The sequence below is a fragment of the Tinamus guttatus genome, unplaced genomic scaffold (assembly GCF_059628265.1).
Source record: "Tinamus guttatus ecotype Peru unplaced genomic scaffold, ASM5962826v1 Tinamus_guttatus_pri_ptg000311l, whole genome shotgun sequence".
NCBI lineage: Eukaryota > Metazoa > Chordata > Aves > Tinamiformes > Tinamidae > Tinamus > Tinamus guttatus.
The window spans coordinates 2,145,357-2,164,218 of record NW_028288845.1 but is presented as its reverse complement, the minus strand read 5'-3'; the positions used below and the strand labels follow the sequence as shown (position 1 = coordinate 2,164,218).

The window sequence follows — 18,862 nt, the reverse complement described above, 5'->3', positions numbered from 1 at the left end:
TTACAATTGTATTCTCTTGTATTAGTCAGTGCTCAGATGGTACAATTTAAGTGCCTATCTTTTTTTTTTTTAATTTAAGATGCATGAATTTAACTGGATGGAATAAGGGATTTCATTTCCAGAAATGTTTATGATAATATTTAAATACTGTAAAATGTGTACATTTTACCTTTTGTTGTGTGTTTAAAAATGCAATAAAAAAAGACAGATTACATCTGGAAGGGTGTGTGCTAAGCTGATAATGCCATGGGAGCCCTTGAGCCATACAGTAACTGCAAATTCCATCAACATTTCAAGTTATCGTAGTTCTTCGTCAGTAGAGACAAAAGCATGCAATCATAATAGAGGCCCAATACTATCAACTTGTTAAGAAATTAAAGAAAGCTACTTAATCTAAAGACTTTCCAAGAGTTTTGGTTAGTCAGCCCTTAGCCGAGGTTGCACAGGAGAGCAGAGCTAGCGCCCGTCGCCCCGTGGTGCCTACGAAGCAGAGCGTAGCTGCCTTCCTGGCTAGTAACCAACCATTGTTATTGCAGTGATACAAAGAATACATATTCCTGTACCTCATCCCTCTGTGGCTGAGATAAGTGGGGAGATACTTGTTTATTAGACAGGAAAACCAAACCAAAACAACCTTAAATATATATTGATTCATTTAGAAGTGCACTGAAAAATGATTTCCTATTGAACTCCATCTCTCAAGTGCCAGATTTTCATCTTGAATTATATCTACTTTGAACACTGAACATCCGTAAGCTGATATTATAGCATTTAGTTTGTCTTGTAGATTGAAAAGCACATGGTACAAGGCAGCATTAACATCTTTCATTAAAGATTGCCAGCAGTGCCACAGTTTTATCATGAAGATGCTTAGCAATGACACAGTTCAGGAGAAGACCCTGAAGGACTGCTGTTATAAGCTTATTCCAACAAAGTGCTTTGTCATTTGCCAAAGGAAAAAGTCAAACTGTTGCCCTACCTCACCATGGTGCTGCACTGGCAATTAATAATTTTCTTTCCAGATGCAACTGGGCTTTAATAAATTAGAGCTCTTCAGAAGTAGGCTTTCTTCTTCTTCTTCTTTTAAATAAAAGCAGTTTGGTGCTCCATCAGCCATGCCCATTGTTTAGACTGGTATTTTCATGCAGACTTGACAGCGGCTGATGATGTTTTCCAATTCTCCTGCTTTCAAAGTCTGTGGCAAAGGTTTCCTAAAATAAAGGAAAATAATCTTTTTTTTTTTTTCTCCTTAAAAACATGGAGAAGCAATGAAGGTTTTCATATTACTGTATTTTTCCTGCTCTTTTCTCTATTCCTCCCCTACCTGCACCTCCCCCATTTCTTTTGCTCAGGTGTTCCTTGTCCTGAACACTAACTTTGAATTGCTACGGAAATAAAAAGGAACTACAGTGACATAACTGAACACAAGCACATTCAGGCACTTAAATGGGGTTGGCTGCAGGCACTTGGGATCTTCATGTTCTTAAAAACGTATTTCCCCCTTCTTTTGAGTTACAGACATAGAAATTGAAATCCTCGACTCGCTAAGGCCTCTTTAAGCTCTTCCAGCACTGCAGAAAGATGTTAATCCTCACCCAGGGAGATATCTAATCTGAGGAGAATTATGAGGAGAGCCCTGAAACGCGAGCAGATAGGCTACTGGCTCCTTGGGCACCTGCCACGTGGATGCGACAGGTATAGATACAAGAAATGGGGAAGAGTTAAGCTGCCAGGAAAGCACATTTTACCTGAACATTCTTCTTGGATTTAGTGATGCCAACCAGAAGCTGTAGGAATTTGTGTAGTAGTTGCACGTCCCCCTGCCATGGCACTCAATGAATGGGATGGCTCGAAATTCTTCCAAGCAAGATCCGGGTGATGCCAATGCTTGTCCAGAAGCTTCTGAGCCAGCACTTGTATACTGTAAATTTTGAATAAGAATCATCCATCAGCTTTTGATAACTGCAGACAAAAAAAATCTGCAAACCATGCCATAGGTAGTGTGGTACATCTCAGACAAAAAGTCCTCACACATGAAGTTTTATCAGACTCCTAATAAAGAACAGAAGCCTTGTGAAAATTCAAGCATAATTATTCTGGCACACTTCTTCAGGCACTTCAAATAACTTCTGCTCTGTGAAAGGGCTTGAGACCATACCCAGCAGTAGAAAGACTAGAAAGTAGCTGACATCTGTCCAGTTGAAGACCAAAGTAACCTAATTATGAAGGAGCCAAATCTTCTATTTGGTCTTTATTCATATTTCTGCTGTATTGATTGCTTCTCCAAATGCAAAAAGCAAAGAAGCTTTTTTTCCCAAAGAAAGAATCAGTTTCTATCACTGATTTTGGTAAATGTCCATAGAAATGCTCCTAAAATAAATAAACTGGCTCTAAACTACAACTAAGTTGATGTTTGAAATAAGCAAATTACTTTAACCGCATACTTTTTTTTTTTTCCTCCTCCTTCTCTCCAAGATATTTAATATTACTTTGGGGCAAATCCCAAGAGATGCAACAAATTCCACAGCAGACCTAAAAATACTTCCTATCAGGCAAATAGGAATGTGGGCTTGAAAAGAACAACATCCCCTTGCAAAGGGTGTCATTTACCCTTGCTTGCTGGCATCCTATGGCATCTCACAGACAGAAGTAACAAGTGTGAAGTATTACGTCCTCCAGCACCAATGCACCCTTATCCTCACACTCAGTTTTCCTCTCATTGGAAGCACATTATGAGCTTTTCCACTCAGACCTCTTTATGGCATCAAAATTGATGAGGCCCTTCTTTGCAGACAATGGACTATTTTTGTTTTAATCTTTTTAATTTTTATCTTCTGGAGAATTTTGCTCCAAGAATTGGTTTATAAAATAACTGCCCAACAAGGAAGTGGGGGGTTATCCTCAGTTACTTATGCATATATGTGCTCACAACTGTTCTAGCCACCCCACTGCCCAGAACTGTTTCCTAGAGCTTTGTATGATGCGTGAGAATGAGACAGGGCAGTTATTTTTGTCAGACTAAAATTCTAACATTTTTCCGTTCATCAATTTCCCTTTTTGTCCTGCCATCTATTATTAAGGGAAGATAAGAATAGTTTTTCCTATGCTTCTGATAAGTGGAGTTAATGGAATTATTGACTGTGCCTAAGGAAAGGACATTTTAGTTATTAAAAAACAAACAACCTAAGAGAAGAAAACATCAATGAAAGTTGAGAGGAGAGAAACAGATTATTTCTGGCCTTTATACCCTTACCATAACAAAAGAAAATCCCTTCCAGAGAGCCATCCAACCTTCTGGGCATGCAGGAATTGCAGTTGTTTGGCTGTGAACAGCTATTACCATCGCAGCTCCTTCGCAGACAACGCACCTGTGAGAAGAAACACGCACGCAGCCGGTGCAGAGCTGAGGGCAAACACGTGAGCGCACAAAACGCCCCTGATCTGCAGGCAGGGTAACCAGCTAACAGCGAGGCTTACTATAAACACTACCACTCCCACACAGCATTGCTTCTCATTAGAAAGACAAAAAGTGAAGGTAACCCAAATACCTGTGTTGCTATCTCTACCAATAACGCTGCACAAATATTGGTACAAGATGGGGATTAGTCTCAGACCACTCGAGCTTCCTAATTTTGCCTTTACTAATGTAACAAGCTAAATTTTACCTTCTTCATGTGCTCATTAATTTTCACTGCTATTGTAGTCTATTGTAGATCTATTGTAGTTTAGATCAAAGTTTGTTATCTGTACCTTTATTTGTTAAGATTAAAGCAAACAAACAGACAAACAACATCTTAATCTTTATTTTCTAAAGTAACTAGGAAGATAGACTGTTAAATTGCAACAGCTGGACAGCACAGGCTGGAATACAAAATGCAAAGTTTGCCTTCTCATCTTTTTCTTGGTCTATTGGGATTATTTTTTTATTTCTCCTTTAGAAGACCTCATTCTGAGCCTTCCTAAAGCAGCACAGACTAGAAAGGACCACACTTGCACAAGAGTCTTTCATAGGAGAGATCCTTCAGCCAGAGGATCTCAAGTTCTTCATGGACTTCATATCAAATGTATTTGGAAGTAGAGCTTGTTTTGTACCACATTCCAAATGCTAAAGTTGTCTTTATTTTAGTTTAGCCCACCTCTAATTATTTTTTTTTAATCTAACTTTAATCAAACTTTTCTTTGGGTATCACTGAATATCCGAAATATTCAGGTGATTAATCAAAAAATCAGGTGGATGAAATCAATGTTGCACTGGCTGAGATAAACAGTAAATCTCAGAGCTGCCTATGTTGCCTGTGTGGTTCCAGGTCAGAAAAGCCCAGGTTCTTGTTCTCTTACCTGCTTATATAGGGTTCTAGTGCTCTGCCAGAAATCGGTGCCATGTCTACTGGCATTGTTGCTGCAGTTGACAGCCAGTACGAATAATCATTGCGAGAAGCAAAACTACAAACGTTATTGGTGTTACAGAACAAGAATGGCATGGTGGTAAACCGCTGCAAGCAGCTACCAGCTGTTCCTAAAAACAAAAGGGGAGAGTTCATGATAAATACGAAATTATATTTAGGATAGCAAACAGATGAGACGTGATGGGAACCAATCTACATGGTGAGAATTTTAAAAGTTGGTACCTATAAAAAGGGGGAGAAAAATGTTTGTTGAGTGCAATTATACAAAAGCAAAATGCTTACACTTCGTATATAATACACCCCCCTGCCCCGCAAGGGCTAAGAAAAAAAGTTTGTGTTAAACAGTAATACTTTGCTGCATTGTATCAACCTTTGACAGAGCAGCAGGGATACAGTTGCCTGAACACAAGCTTCTGGTGCTGCTTTAGGTTCCCTATAGTATCCTATTTGGCTTCCAGGGAAGCAGGGTTCCTGCCTAGATCCTGTATCCTTACTGCCAGCCCTGTGCACATTTTCTAGCCATTACTTTGCAGATGCCTATGTGCCACTAACTCAATCTCTCCTGAAAAGCATTTAGGGGTAGTAAAAGTGGAGTACAGGAGTGCAAGAAAAAAGCCTATCTTTCAAGCCATGATTCCTGCATTTTCTCAGAGCCGTGGAGCTCTCTGGAGCCTGATAACTAATGTTATTTTAGGTATTTTCTGCAAGTTTGATTTCCTGAAGGCAGTGTAGCATTACTGCTCTCTACCGAAAGTGATGTGAAAATGTTTACTTAGAGTACCAAGGTCTTGTCCATGCGCTCGCTCGTTTCCTTGTACAAAAAGCAAGGAATAGCCAACGTAGATCTGGGATGTCCCATAAGGGCATGCAGGGATCTTGACTGTTTGGCTATGCCGGGTAAAGATAAAACCTCTTCTTGATGGACCAGGGACAATGACACCTGGTGAGCCAGGTAACCCCTGGACACCTGGAAAGCCAATCAGTCCAGATGGTCCTGTGGAAGAAAAAAAAAAAAAAAAAAAAAAAAAAAGATAAACACTATTATCATGTTTGCATTCTTGCTTTACTTTAATGGAGTCACTCAAAAAAAAAAAAAAAAAAAAAAAAAAAAAAAAAAAAGATCCAGCCTGAAAGTTGGTAGTATTAGCTCTTGTATTAGCTCTTTCAGACTAGGATGAGGTATGTTTACATTACCCATTTTTGTGAAATAGTAAAACATTTGAAGAATCATGGCCCTCCTTATTGAAGGGTTGTAGAAAAAAACATTTTTAGTGACCAATATTTATCATGTTGTATACTTCTTTTATGTTTTATATTTAATTGATAAATAAAAATATATACATATTTGAATAATTATATTAATATTTATTCTATTGCATTTTATGCCATATATAATTGCATTTTATGCCATATATAGAAAATCCATTTAAATCCCTAAGTATCAGTATTCAAGTGGGTAAATAAATGGAGCTGGGTAAATAACAGAGAAGCAGAGCCAAGCCATATTTTTGGAAAAAACATTATTTCAGTGGTGAACGTGTATCTGCTGAAAACTAAATGTGTGCTCATATATTCTTAAGGCCCTCAGCTACTGAGGGAGTTATAGAACATCAGTATATACAGAAGAAAGGATTTACAGAAATTGAGAATGCAGTTTGCTCTGCAACTTTGGTAGTACAATCAGAGATGTCTTGTTTGTTGTACCTCTTTGTCCTGGAAAGCCCTTGTCTCCTTTTGGACCAGGCAACCCTGGTCGACCTGGACTCCCATAAGTTCCTGGTAGACCTTTTAGTCCTTTAGGTCCTAAATTATAATCAGGAAAAAGACACAGTAATATTGTGGTATCTTTTTCTAGATTCTAATAACAATTTTCAAATAAAGTTTTTTTAAAAAAACCCTGAAAGTAGCTACATTATAATAAAAGTGTGAGTATCAATTTGCTAAGCTTTGAGACTTTGTGTTTACAGTGTTACTTTCACCATGTTTTTTTAATCAGGATGATGACAGGGCAGTATGGAATGTACTGCAGAAAAATATTCTCATGGGAACAGTTGCAAAAAAAAAAAATCAAAAAGAAATAGCTTTCTCCTTTAGCATTTGTTGTACAATAGAAATATTTCAAAAATACAACAACAAGCCACAGCCATCTCAGAAGCTGTCCATAATTCCACACATAATGGAGCTTCTTTGTAAAGTAACTGTCTGTTATCGCTGGGGGAGCTCTGTCTTCCCCGAGCAGCACGTGCCTTTCTCCAGGCCTGGCTTCCCGAGGAGCTCCCTCCTGCTACGAACAGCTGTGGTGTGAGTCCCACTCGTTGTACATTCACCTCCTCCACCTGCTCTTTTCTCCCACATGACTCACAGTGGTGGCAGGCTTCATTTCTAGCACTACTTCCCTCTCCTTCCCTTCTACCTCCCCACACAACCAGAGGGAGGATCACTTTGTAATGGTACTTTATGACTTGTGGTAATTTTCCTCTCAAGATGACAAACACACTGAGCATGACGCTGCTCATATGAAAACACTGAATGTTTTGTCTAAACTTTATGTTTTATTCCATTATTTTGCCTAGTTTTATGTTGAGGGAACTCCATCACTTGCAGACTGTGTGGGTAGAACAGTCCCCGCAGATGTTCAGTGGGACAGATTAAAAAGACAGGTTCTGAACATGAGGGAGTTAACACGGCACCATTTGCTATTAAGTAGACAGTAAGACATGTTGATTTATGAAATATGTTTTCCTGCAAACCAAAATGCTTCATTAAGTAAGTATGTACACCCATTAAAAACAAAAAAATAAACCCACCTTGTAGTCCAGAAATCCCCGGAATTCCTTGATCACCTGGTGTTCCTGGTCTTCCAGGTAGTCCAGGAGCCCCCTTGTTTCCTGGGACAGAGAATACTTTCCCAGGGACTCCAGGTGGACCTAGCAGCAAACGAACAAAGAAATAAGAAATCAAACAAAAGAAATACCCCAAATCAAGGAAACAACCCACACAACCAAGCTTAATCAGTTTGTATTATAACAAAAAGGACTGTAAGAACATATTACCATGTTGGCCCTTTGGTCCCCTTGGCCCTTCTGCACCTTGTGGTCCAGGAGGTCCTCGATTACCTTTTTCGCCTAGAAAAGGAGATTGGAGATATACCTGGTTTGAAGCATTAAAACAACTGCCAGAGGTACAGAGGCTTGCTTAAGAGGCTTGCGCGACTCATGCAACCTTCCCAAGAGTAACAGTCAGCAGACTCATGAAATACTCAAGTGGACTGCTACTGCTTTTCTGTTAATTCTATCATTTATAGGTCAAACACAGTCAGTTTATAAGATTTTTCATGCCTGTCTTCATATAATAGCCTGACCCATAAGCCTGGCTTAAAACATTCACATTAGACTATGCATGTTTTGTTTGTTTTTAAACTGATCTTGCAGTACAAGTGCTGCCTTCAGTGAACTTGTGCACTTCCCCTCAGATTTAAGCCACCAACTAGAAAAATGTCTAAGTTACAAGGATTTTTAGCCACCTGCTGATTCAGCTAAGCCTCAGGAATACAAAGTTAACGAAGGCAATGAATTTAGGAGTTAGTCTGTCAGTGAACTAGTGAATGAGAACATAATTGGGCCTATTATGATAGCAAACAGAAGGCCCAGGCCTTTGTACTGCAATTCTGATTCATGCTGTTGAGTTCTGTAGCTAAGGGGTTGCCAAAAAAACAAATCTTTTAGCAGTAGTGTGGCATTTCATGTTAGCAGACTCAGTCCAAAGTGCTTACACTGCATTACTCACTGGTAAGCACTAAGGACAAACTTGTTTTGATGTAGTCTGTAATGGAGGCCATGGAAGTTCCAGCCCTTCCTCATTCAAGCCTAAGTTTAGATGCACCCATAACACAACTCAAAACAAATTATGTCTGACCAAATCTGCTCCCTTAATGAGGGATCTCATTTATAGCTGACCCACATCCTGCTGTCTTTATCGGAAAGATTTATGTCTATCACTACAATACTATCACTACTACAATAACAAAACACTTATTTAATTACATTTGGCATATAGAAGAGGTATAAATACCTTTTACACCTGGGAATCCAACAAATCCAGGATCTCCTCTAGCACCAGGAAAACCTGATTGACCTTCCATTCCCTGCAAGTCAGGTAACATCAATAAATAAATGGAAAACAGCATTGCCACACTAAAACGTATATTTTCTTTTTATTCAGAACATTCAAAACATTATGTCTACAACTAGAAGCATTATTTGCTCTGTTTGCAACAGTGTTAGAAATAGCCAGACCATTGTTACTATTTTTCTGCAATAAAAAAATGGACAAGGAAATAACAAGCCAGAAATTCACAGTATTTTTTCTTTTTTGGTTTGTAAAAGTCAAAAAAAAACTGATTTTCATATCCAGTTTAATATCTTTCCCTCTACTCTTCCCTCCCTCCCCTGGGTATAGTTTTTATGGTAAGAGAAAATTAGCAATGGAGTTAAAATAAATAAATAAAAAATAAGGAGTATTCCCTTCCACTGACTTTTGGACCTGGAGGACCAGTGCTGCCTTTTGGGCCTGTTGGCCCTGGTATGCCATCTGCCCCTCTAAAACCTTTGCTTCCTTTCAGGCTGGGAGTGGGAAGACCAGGAGGCCCTGGAAAGCCGGGAGCACCTGTAAGGAAACATCCAAGTAAGCAGGAATTCCTGCCAATGGTATTTCATAACGTTGTACTGCACTCTATACAATGTTTCAGGGACTACTACGGAACTTCATATTTATTCTCTCCCAGCAATTTCCAGGGAAATATACCTATTTAAAACTAAAAAGGCTTCCTTTTCCCTAGCCTGTTAATTAAATCTGAGATCAGAGCTAAGTTCTCTCAGTCCTCTAAAGTACTACAGTTTCTAAACACCCTGTAGATTGCAGAGGAAGAAAGCAGAACCATGCAAGCGGGCAGGCTTTACATTCTACTGCACAGATAACTGATGTTTGCAATGGTAACATTGCATCAATCAACTGATAAGAAGCCTGTTTAATTATGAAGCACTCTGGCACAGAAACTCTTTCAATCTTGAATTTTGGACAGGCTAAATTCTGCTTGCAGTTAGCAGTACATCCTTTCAGATCAACGAGGAGATGTAACAACACACCTGGTCGTGCATCAGCACCAGCAATACCTCTATTCCCTTTTTGGCCAGGAATTGCCATGCCTGTTGCACCTTGTAATCCGGGGAATCCCATCATGCCAGGGGGTCCAATGGGTCCTTGATCCCCTCGACAACCTTTGATACCTGGTGGCCCAGGAAAACCAGGCAGCCCCATGTCCCCTTTGATTCCTGCGGGGTATAAATATTACACAACGCATTTTGGAAGAACTGTCAAGATGTTGTGAAGCTTTTAAAATTTTGACTACACAGAATACGTGCATTTATCATGCTGCCAAGCTGAAATTCAGCCATTGTTTTTAGTACAGAGAAGCCCCGAAAATCAACTTGCCACAGTAACAGAAGGGAAAAGATTGTGGAAAGACAGGACTTGCTGCAGTGTAGTGTACAAAACCTGCTTTTCTTTTAAAAGTACATTTCAGAGTTTGCTCATACAAAGGAATAAACTAGACAGGAAAGGGTGGAAAGAAGAGAGTATGGAATATTTCTCTATACACTAATAAAGAAAAGAAAAAGCTGGTTAGAACATCACAATTTGCAAATCCTATTAAATTAAATTCTAGCTATAAGTATCAATATGAGTGCTGCAAAATAAGAAAATACTCCAGACAGATCAGTTCATTCTCATATTGATCTTAGGGTGAATGGTTAATAGAGAAGAGAGGGGGATGTTTTTTGGTTGGTTTGTTTGTAGCAAAGCATATCGATATCCACCAGTCTTAGATGTAAAAAGCCTAAAAACTAGCAAGTGTCTCCCTATTCAATTGCTTTTTATTCTTGAGACCATGTCAACCTAAAAGGAGAGATGGTAACATATTAAAATGCAATCACTGTACCTTTGTTAAAATCTTCACTTGACAAGAAAGAACTCTTAATACTTAATATATAGCACCAAGTCATGGTTATAAGCAGAGAATCACCCTTTTTTGCCTCTAAATCTCACAGTACCATTCCTCAAGAATGATGTCACTTAAGGGAAAAGATGACAAGTCTAATATTTAAAAATTAGGCCTCTGCTCTCTGAAAAGACAACTCACCTTTACGACCAGGAATACCTCGCAGGCCAGGGATTCCTCTGCCTGGTGCCCCTACAAAATATTAGGTCACACTATACCCAACAGTCCCAAATAACTGCTAGAAAACATCATAATTGCTTAAAATTTCATACAGTTTTTTTAATATTCACTGAGTCAAGAGTGATATTTTAATTATATGAAAAACATCTTCATTCCTTATCTTCTACTGGTTCTTTCCAGAAATATAAATTAAATTTTAAGTTTTTCTTTGGAGTGGTAACTCCTATTTCCCACTCGTATTTGAAGGAGAAGGGGAAGGAGGAGAAATTTTGACAAATCAAATGTATAATAGAGAAGTAATGAATGTACTGGGAAATCTTGATAGTGTGTCAAACGGTTGGTGCAGAAAGTCTTTGAATTATGTAAAAATTAAGAACCCTCTACCTATCAACATAGCTTTTGTTCCCCAGAAGCCCTTTAGCCATCCTCTCCAGAAGTGATAAGGGAAACTGGGGGCATGGGGAGGCTTGGCAGGGCAGGGGAAGAGCAATTTTAAAACAAAAAGAAAATACTTCACTGCTGTACCTGGTTCTCCCTTATGCCCTGGGGCGCCAGGCATACCATCCTGACCTTGATTTCCTCTTTCACCAACAAGCCCATTCTTTCCAGGTTCTCCAACAGCACCTGTGAATTACAGTGGGCCAGAATATCATTTTCACATCTCCCTTCATCTCCCCTTTTGCATCTTCACATGCAAAACAATAGAAGATATTAGTCTCCTTTATTAAAATGTCACTAGTGCAGCTCCTTCAAAAATAACTGTAATTAGTAATGTTAATGTTATCAAGATAAAGAGAAGTATCTCATTTTTATTCATCTCTCTGGACTTCAATGGATTTAGGACCCTCATTATTTTTACAGGTAATATCTTTTTGTCTCAGACATTTTAGGATCCTGCCTTTCATTTAACCAATGCTAGTGGGACAGGCAGTACAATTTTTCACCCTAGGTTTATTACAAATTCAAGGTTTCTCTAAGCAAGGAGTAGAGTGATCTTAGCCAACTCTGCTGATAAATCAGTGAGTTTTTCTGTTGCTCTAACAAGAGAAACTCTGTCCTTTCCTTCTTCCTACTCTAATCATGTTTCTTCTCCTTGTCTAGCTAGATATTTATTATTCTCTTTCAGGAAGTAGAACAAGCCTTTCTTGCTACTTCTCTGGATATCATGTCTCCTTGAGACCTCTGGATTAGAGAAAAAAAAATCAATAAGTATTACAATGATGAAAATAAAACTAAAATCTTTTGCCTGAGCTGAACTAATACTTTAAAAACAGCCTGGCAAAGACCTTAGTTGGAACTACAGAAGGCGAACAGACTCTCATACCCACATAAACAGAGACTCCAAAATCAATTGCAAAGCAAGAAAATCTGTTAACTCATTACAATATATGAAGTGAATGACAAACCAGGAGACAGTGATTTGAGGGAAGTGCTAAAAATCATACCTGGAGGGCCTCTACTGCCGATTTGTCCTGGGTGGCCCTGATGCCCTTTAGCACCAACACCTCCAGGAAGTCCTATTTCCCCTGTAAGAAGAAAGTTTGGGACAGGAAAAAAAAGACATTATAACCTGGAATTCAGATTAGGACTAGCCTAAATCTGCTAACCTTGCTACTATCTGTGCTTTGCTACTATCTCTGCTTCAAGAGCTGTGACAGATCTCTACTAGATGTAAGTTAGACTGGCTGTGCTGACTACAAGCTTCAGTTCACAACAGCTGAGCATAAATGCGCCATAGGCCTTCTGTGATATATTGAGAAATTCTCTTCTAGAAGCATGTCAGCATCTCGCCACCTCTCTTAAATATATACACACACACACACACACCTGGGACTCCTGCACCTCCAGATTCCCCTCTGATCCCATCTGGTCCTGGCACTCCTGCACGTCCTGGCTGACCTTGAGATCCTTTTTCTCCTTTACTCCCTAAACGCCCTGGGGGACCTGGATCTCCCTGAGAAAAAGAGGACAAACACAAACAGATAAAGAATCACGTATTAAATACATGACATTGTATGTTTGTACATCAGAAAGTTATATGTAATTTTAAGTGTATATAATCATGGTTCAGTATGATTTCTATAAAAAGTATAAAGTAGACTAATGTAAAGTCTTTAGACGCTCTTTTCACCAGCACTTTGTACAAGCATCCAGGCTTCCCTCCAATTGTATTTGATCCTCTTTGGATCCAAAAGGACACTTCTTATATAATAGACAGGCAGAACAGGAATGCACATTTTTCCTTAAATTTCTACTTTCGTCTGTCATTTGGACTAGAACAGAGGCAGCAGATGACTGGGTTTGTCCACATAAATTTAAGACTGACTTGCAAACTCAGGCTTATTTTGTCTACCCAGATAATACAGAATCTAAGCAGATAGAGTGAATTGTAGCAAACCTTACAGCTTGAACCACATATTTCTGATACTCTCACATGTAAAGAGGTTTCCAAGTATTCATCAATCTGAATATGTGGAGTAAAATTTTATTAATTTGATCTAAATTCCATTCAACAATAAATATTTATTGCAAAGACAACAACAATTTATTTTTGTGTAATGATATTACTGTCAAAATCAAAAACACAATTTTAGGTATCATAATTTTCACATTTTCTAAAATATATTTTTGCAAACTTCCCAATGTACAAGTATACCTACTACTGCCTTTTAAGTGGAAGTCCATATTCTCAAAGGATTAACACCTATTTCAGAAACAAAGTTATTTCCAGGATGTTCTTTACAAATATGACTTTCTTTTGCACACAGAGAAAAATGAAATATATGGAAGTCAAAATTGTCCTAAACATTGACATAACAGCATTTTAGAACTTCTCAACATTAACAAATAATCTACTTATCTGCTGCAGACTCCCAGGTCTGGCATATATACTATTTTGCTCCTACAGTCAAAGGCTCAGCTTATAGGCCAAGATGACAATATGTCCACTGCCTTTATACCTTTGGACCAGGTTCTCCTGGAGGCCCAGGAACTGGGTACCCGGGTTCTCCTTTGTCACCTGGAGAGCCACCAGAGCCCGTTTGCCCAGAGTCACCTGATGGTCCTGGAAAGCCTGGAGATCCTTTCTGCCCTTTGGGACCTGGAAAAACAGAAGGTGTTGGTACCATTCTTACAGGAATCATAACTGCAAAAAACACACTGCGCTTTGCAAAATTCCACTTGTATTTTCAGATACTGAGTTTTCATTGAAGTGAGTTGTACAGTAAGTAATTTTAATTCTATGTGCATTAAAAGACTTGCTTCAAAATAACAGTGTATGTTACTTATATTTCATTTATTTATAGAGCTTACAGAAAAAGAGACTTGTTTACTGAGCTAACAGCTTATTACAAGGAAATGTAAAAGCACTATATAGTACCACATCCTGACTAATTCTTGCCCTGTACTCTCCAAAAAATAATTACCTGAGAGGAACACTTGGAACACACTTACTAAGATTGTAACTGAACAGGGAGAACTACATTCAGCAATTCAAGAAGCTATGTGGGTGGGTAGAAGTTTACAAGCCCAAGTTTATAATTCTCTGTTTGAATCAGCATTGTGTAGTCCACTAATAGTAACTGCTCAGATTTCTGTAAACACTTCTACACAATTCTATGAATTAGTAATGTGACTTGATAAAAAATAACCTGGAATTCCCATATCCCCTTTGTCTCCAGGTGCTCCTGGGAATCCTTGTCCTCCAGGAATCCCTGGAAGACCCATAAATCCTTTGACACCTGTAAGATGAAGAAATAGACACTATTTTCACATCTTTAGTTTCTCTATTTGTACATCTTTAGTTTAGACATTGGCTAGCTGCTAGAGCTATCACTAATACAAACATTTTGTACTTGTATTTGTTTGAGGTGCCTTTTTTTTGACCTCATATCCTGGCAAGGTATCTGATTGTTTTATAAATCAACTAATAGATGAAGTAAAATTCTTCCTCTTGCCCCAGACATCCATAAAACTAACATTATTCTTATTGGAAAGTCAAGGCTTTTATTTATTTGTTTATTTTCCTCCAATCAACATTAACATAAGGCTTGTGATGATTCATAGTATTTATGGGTGACAACTGCAATATACCTTTGCACATATTCATTCAGACCAAGAATCTATGTTTGCACATTCAGAACTTCCTTTGTTTGTCTGAGTTCAGTTCAGTTTCTGAGCACGTCACAGCTACACTACTACTTTGACATTACACACTTCTCATGGCTGTATGCCTATGAATTTTTCTGTATCTTGATCTGTTTTTCCACTTCCTTCTCTTTTGCTTAGTCTTCTATCAATGTCAGCTTATTTTTTATTTTAATGGCTATAGGTCTGGTTGCACTTGGACTGTACACATGTCCAAATTCTAAGGTAGAGGTAACCAAACATTTAGGCAGGTCAGTCTGATTTTCTTCCAGAAGAGGTCAGAGAACATTTGCATTTTTTTCCTGCATTTTTTGCACTGCAGTGACTACAAAGGGCATTAATAAAAAATATAGTAGTAATGCTGCAGTGACATACAGCATGGATGATTGCCATCATGACCAGGGTCAATTTCATTACAAATCTAAAATGCTTTCTAATTACCTAAAGAACCCATTTTTTTAAGAATCTATTTATAGATGTATCATCATGTGACTTATGCAAAAAAGTTCTCAAAGAATCAACAATACAGAATACGGAGAGTGAAAGACATTTGATTTTTTGAGAAAACAGATGCATTATCTCACTCGAGGGCCCATATGTATCATTATGCATTAGGGTAATGGCAAAGCAGAATTTTGAGAATGTCTTATTTAGGTTTTTAATTTTTACATATTTGTTTTTAAGACTTCTCTTCAGTGAAGGCCTGTCAGCATTCAACATATGCACATGCAGGCTTTCAAAAAGGGAATAGAACCAAATTGAAAGCTTCCAAAATAATTCTTTAATATAGAGTTTTCAGAATTCTTACTGTTTCTTTACAATATTGGGAATTCTAACTTTTATTCAGTTTTATAAATACCAATTTCAGCTCATTTGTCTCATTAGATTTTGGAGCGTAAAGTTATTACCATTCAGGATCTCATATTACTTTTTCATTAATCACCTCAAATTAGGTCAAATAAATGTCTGTATTTGGAATAAAACAGAGTCATTTGGAGATAGTTAACTTCCAAATAACAGTTTTGCAAATTACACAGCTTCAGAATACTCAAAAACTTTAGCGTTAAAGTGAACATAGTTTTTCTACTGAAACTATTAAGTATCTATTAAGTATCAGTGCTGAAGTAATATTAACCTTCACCCTCTATCTGATACAGTAGTTATCAATAAAGATGCTCTATACCTGGTAAGCCAGGTGTTCCTTCTGACCCATCAAAACCTGGCGGTCCTTGCACACCTACATCTCCTTTTTCTCCTTTAAAACCCATTCTTCCTTGAAATCCTAGAACAAAGTTTTGTAAAAATAGTATTAAGAAACAGTATCTCAGAAAACAGGCAAAAACCTCTCCTAAAAATAACAGAGAAACAGAACAGAACATAAGATACTTGGCCTGTAAACAAACAAAAGCAAGACACAAACACACAGTTAATGTTTTTAGTATTTTTCATTTGGAAAGAAAGGGAAATTTTCAAAAGTTTCTACAAAATAAGTCTACAGAAAAAGTCATAAGTAATTAGTTTAGCATGTACAACTATTGGTGTACATCATCTAGTTGGTGAGCACACTCATTTTTGTTTTCATGGACTGAATGTGTAAAATGTGTCCTTTGTGGTTATATTCTATGTTTCTTAGTACTACAGAAATACTACTGAATTGAGAAGAGAGCTTTTAAGGATAAGGGCTTGTTTAAGTGGGAATAAATATTCAGTGTAATAGTCAATTATCCAATTAATAAAAAGGCTATTGCAATGCACTAATTATACCGAGGTTTTGCGAGTATTCTGAGCCCTTCCTTGAATTAGTTTCTTTCAAGCATTAGAGCCCACTAGAACTGCAACACAGTTTTGAATGACAGAGAAACAGTGCATACCGTCTGAGCCTCGTTCTCCTTTATTCCCAATTCCAACCAAGGTCTCAGATGGTCCAGAAAAACCTTTATCACCTGGTTCACCTTTTTGTCCTAGAAATCCTTTTCTTCCCTTGAGTCCTGGCAAGCCGAAAGAACCTGCGGTAAAATAAAAATAATTATTCTGAGGAAATTTTCCCAGCTGATAACATATATAAACAGCCAAATGAAATTTTTGCCCTTAAGAGTAGCTAAGTATGTAAAAATACATGCTAGATAACAACCTCAAACAGCTTCTTAATTACTCCAGTCATCAATGAAACATCTATGATGGATCACTGCAAGACACTAATTATTTCTTATAAGGCGCAAAAGTTTAGTATTAAATCTGTTAAACAGATAAGAAGTTGAAAACAAATTGGATAGACAAAAATAGAGCAAACAGAGCAAAAAGCTTTCTGTTCTTGTTTTTTTCTCTAGCAACATTCCCAGCCATTTTCCACACGTATCCATGAAATCAAAAAAGATTTAAAATCGTTAAAAGAAAATGTGCTGTCACTAGTCTGCAGACCTCACAACATACCGAATCCAAGAATCAAGGAAATTTCAGTCATTAACTGCAGGCAGGAGAACTCCATAGTGATAATATGCAAGGAGATGGATCACAAGACTACTTCAACTTTAAAGATCCTATAGTCTTAAGGAAAAATGAAAGCGGATACTATGGCCACTTACCTCTGCTACCAGGATTGCCTGGGTTTCCCAATGCACCAGGGGGTCCAGGAACTCCTAATGGGCCCATGATACCTGGTTCTCCCCTTGAGCCTATGGAAACGAAGTATGAGGAACATATTTTGTTAATATTTGATCAGTGAAAGATAACATTACTTCAGAAAGTTACATATGTGCCTGTCAGTTAAGCAGTTAATTGCACTTGATGGTGAGTACTGTGCATTCAAGATCCCCACACAGGGCTGGGATATCGTTCACAGGATGTATGAGAAAGCTGTTTCTTCCTGATCCAGGAGTTAGAGACCGGCTGGAATACGACAGCTTATCTCAAATGACACTAGATGTCTATGTTTAGGCTGCTGAGCCAGGCGCTACATGTTTACAGGTTGTGCAACTAAAAGGCATATACCATCTTCTTCCCACAGAATAAGGGATTGAGAATACTGAATATATATATCTATATCTATATATCTATATCTACAACATAAACTTTGAACAAATTTCCAGAAAAAAAAATACAAGAATTGACCTGTCTTTCTTAAAATCAGCTCTGGCTAACATGACAGTTTGATCTGAGCCACAACTCTGTTAGATTCAAGAACTGAACTTGCTTTTGTTGGAAAAAGTAGATTTGAAAAAGGCATTGGCATGTTCTCTCTTGAAAAGGGAATCTGAATAAAAACTTCTTAGAAGGTTCTTAAGAACTATAAACATTCTTCTAAATACTAGAAACTATTTCCTTTAAATACTAATACTGATACTAAGCTTCATAATGCTGGGGAATCACTGGTTAGCTGTCCTGGTTAGTTGGTTACTGTCCTGTGGCAAAGACATTACTGTACAGAAAACTAGAGCAGCTCAAAAAGCTGCTTTAGAAAATTGATTATTGTGCCATGACAACCTCAAGATACACTCATCATTGAAGGAATGGTGGTTAATTTGTTTTCCATATAGATCTCAGTGATACAGGAAAGCTGAACATCTATGTTTTAATGGAAAAATCTTACTGAATCTTCAATTTGGAAAAGCATGATCGACATCTTTCTGCAGAGGTTGATTTAATTGCTATATCAAAATATGCATTTGAGGAATCCTTACCAGGCACTCCAGAGATTCCTGGCCTTCCAGACTGTCCCTTGGGACCAGGTAATCCTGTATTTCCCTGAGGGCCTATTCGTCCAGGCTCTCCAGGGTTTCCAAAAATTCCTGGGATACTCAGGCCAGGAGGGCCTACTTTTCCTTTTGAGCCTAGTGAACCTCTTCCTCCTAAGAAAAATGCATGACACGGTATCTGTACTGCTTTCTGGGAAATAAACCATCATTACCTCTACCTTGCCATTATGAACATGAAACTCAAACTCTGGGAGTATTGCTTGCTTGAGAACCATCATCAGGTAACATACTTAGTCAGGCAATCTTAAGGCAAAAAAAAAACCCCAGCAACAACAAAGCCAAAAACAGAGCAGATGAGCCCACTGTTTCTCAGAACCACCCCC

At 38.1% G+C, this 18,862-nt stretch overlaps 1 protein-coding gene across 1 annotated transcript in view; it reads right to left on the bottom strand.

Moving 5' to 3' along the window:
* Positions 1 to 705: 705 nt before the first annotated feature.
* The window catches only part of COL4A3 (collagen type IV alpha 3 chain), a 42,482-nt gene continuing 24,325 nt past the window's right edge, over positions 706 to 18,862 (bottom strand). Inside the window, exons 29-49 of the mRNA XM_088528498.1 lie at positions 18,465 to 18,632; positions 17,370 to 17,459; positions 16,659 to 16,793; positions 15,971 to 16,069; positions 14,292 to 14,381; positions 13,602 to 13,741; positions 12,469 to 12,595; positions 12,087 to 12,167; positions 11,167 to 11,265; positions 10,603 to 10,653; positions 9,551 to 9,736; positions 8,941 to 9,071; positions 8,478 to 8,550; positions 7,460 to 7,531; positions 7,214 to 7,333; positions 6,111 to 6,209; positions 5,188 to 5,400; positions 4,339 to 4,516; positions 3,254 to 3,368; positions 1,749 to 1,921; positions 706 to 1,211 (exon numbers count right to left, since the gene is read on the bottom strand). Of these exons, the coding sequence (XP_088384624.1) occupies positions 1,127 to 1,211; positions 1,749 to 1,921; positions 3,254 to 3,368; positions 4,339 to 4,516; positions 5,188 to 5,400; positions 6,111 to 6,209; positions 7,214 to 7,333; positions 7,460 to 7,531; positions 8,478 to 8,550; positions 8,941 to 9,071; positions 9,551 to 9,736; positions 10,603 to 10,653; positions 11,167 to 11,265; positions 12,087 to 12,167; positions 12,469 to 12,595; positions 13,602 to 13,741; positions 14,292 to 14,381; positions 15,971 to 16,069; positions 16,659 to 16,793; positions 17,370 to 17,459; positions 18,465 to 18,632 (2,525 nt within the window). The 3' untranslated portion in view covers positions 706 to 1,126. The remainder of the gene's footprint in view (positions 1,212 to 1,748; positions 1,922 to 3,253; positions 3,369 to 4,338; positions 4,517 to 5,187; positions 5,401 to 6,110; positions 6,210 to 7,213; positions 7,334 to 7,459; positions 7,532 to 8,477; positions 8,551 to 8,940; positions 9,072 to 9,550; positions 9,737 to 10,602; positions 10,654 to 11,166; positions 11,266 to 12,086; positions 12,168 to 12,468; positions 12,596 to 13,601; positions 13,742 to 14,291; positions 14,382 to 15,970; positions 16,070 to 16,658; positions 16,794 to 17,369; positions 17,460 to 18,464; positions 18,633 to 18,862) is intronic.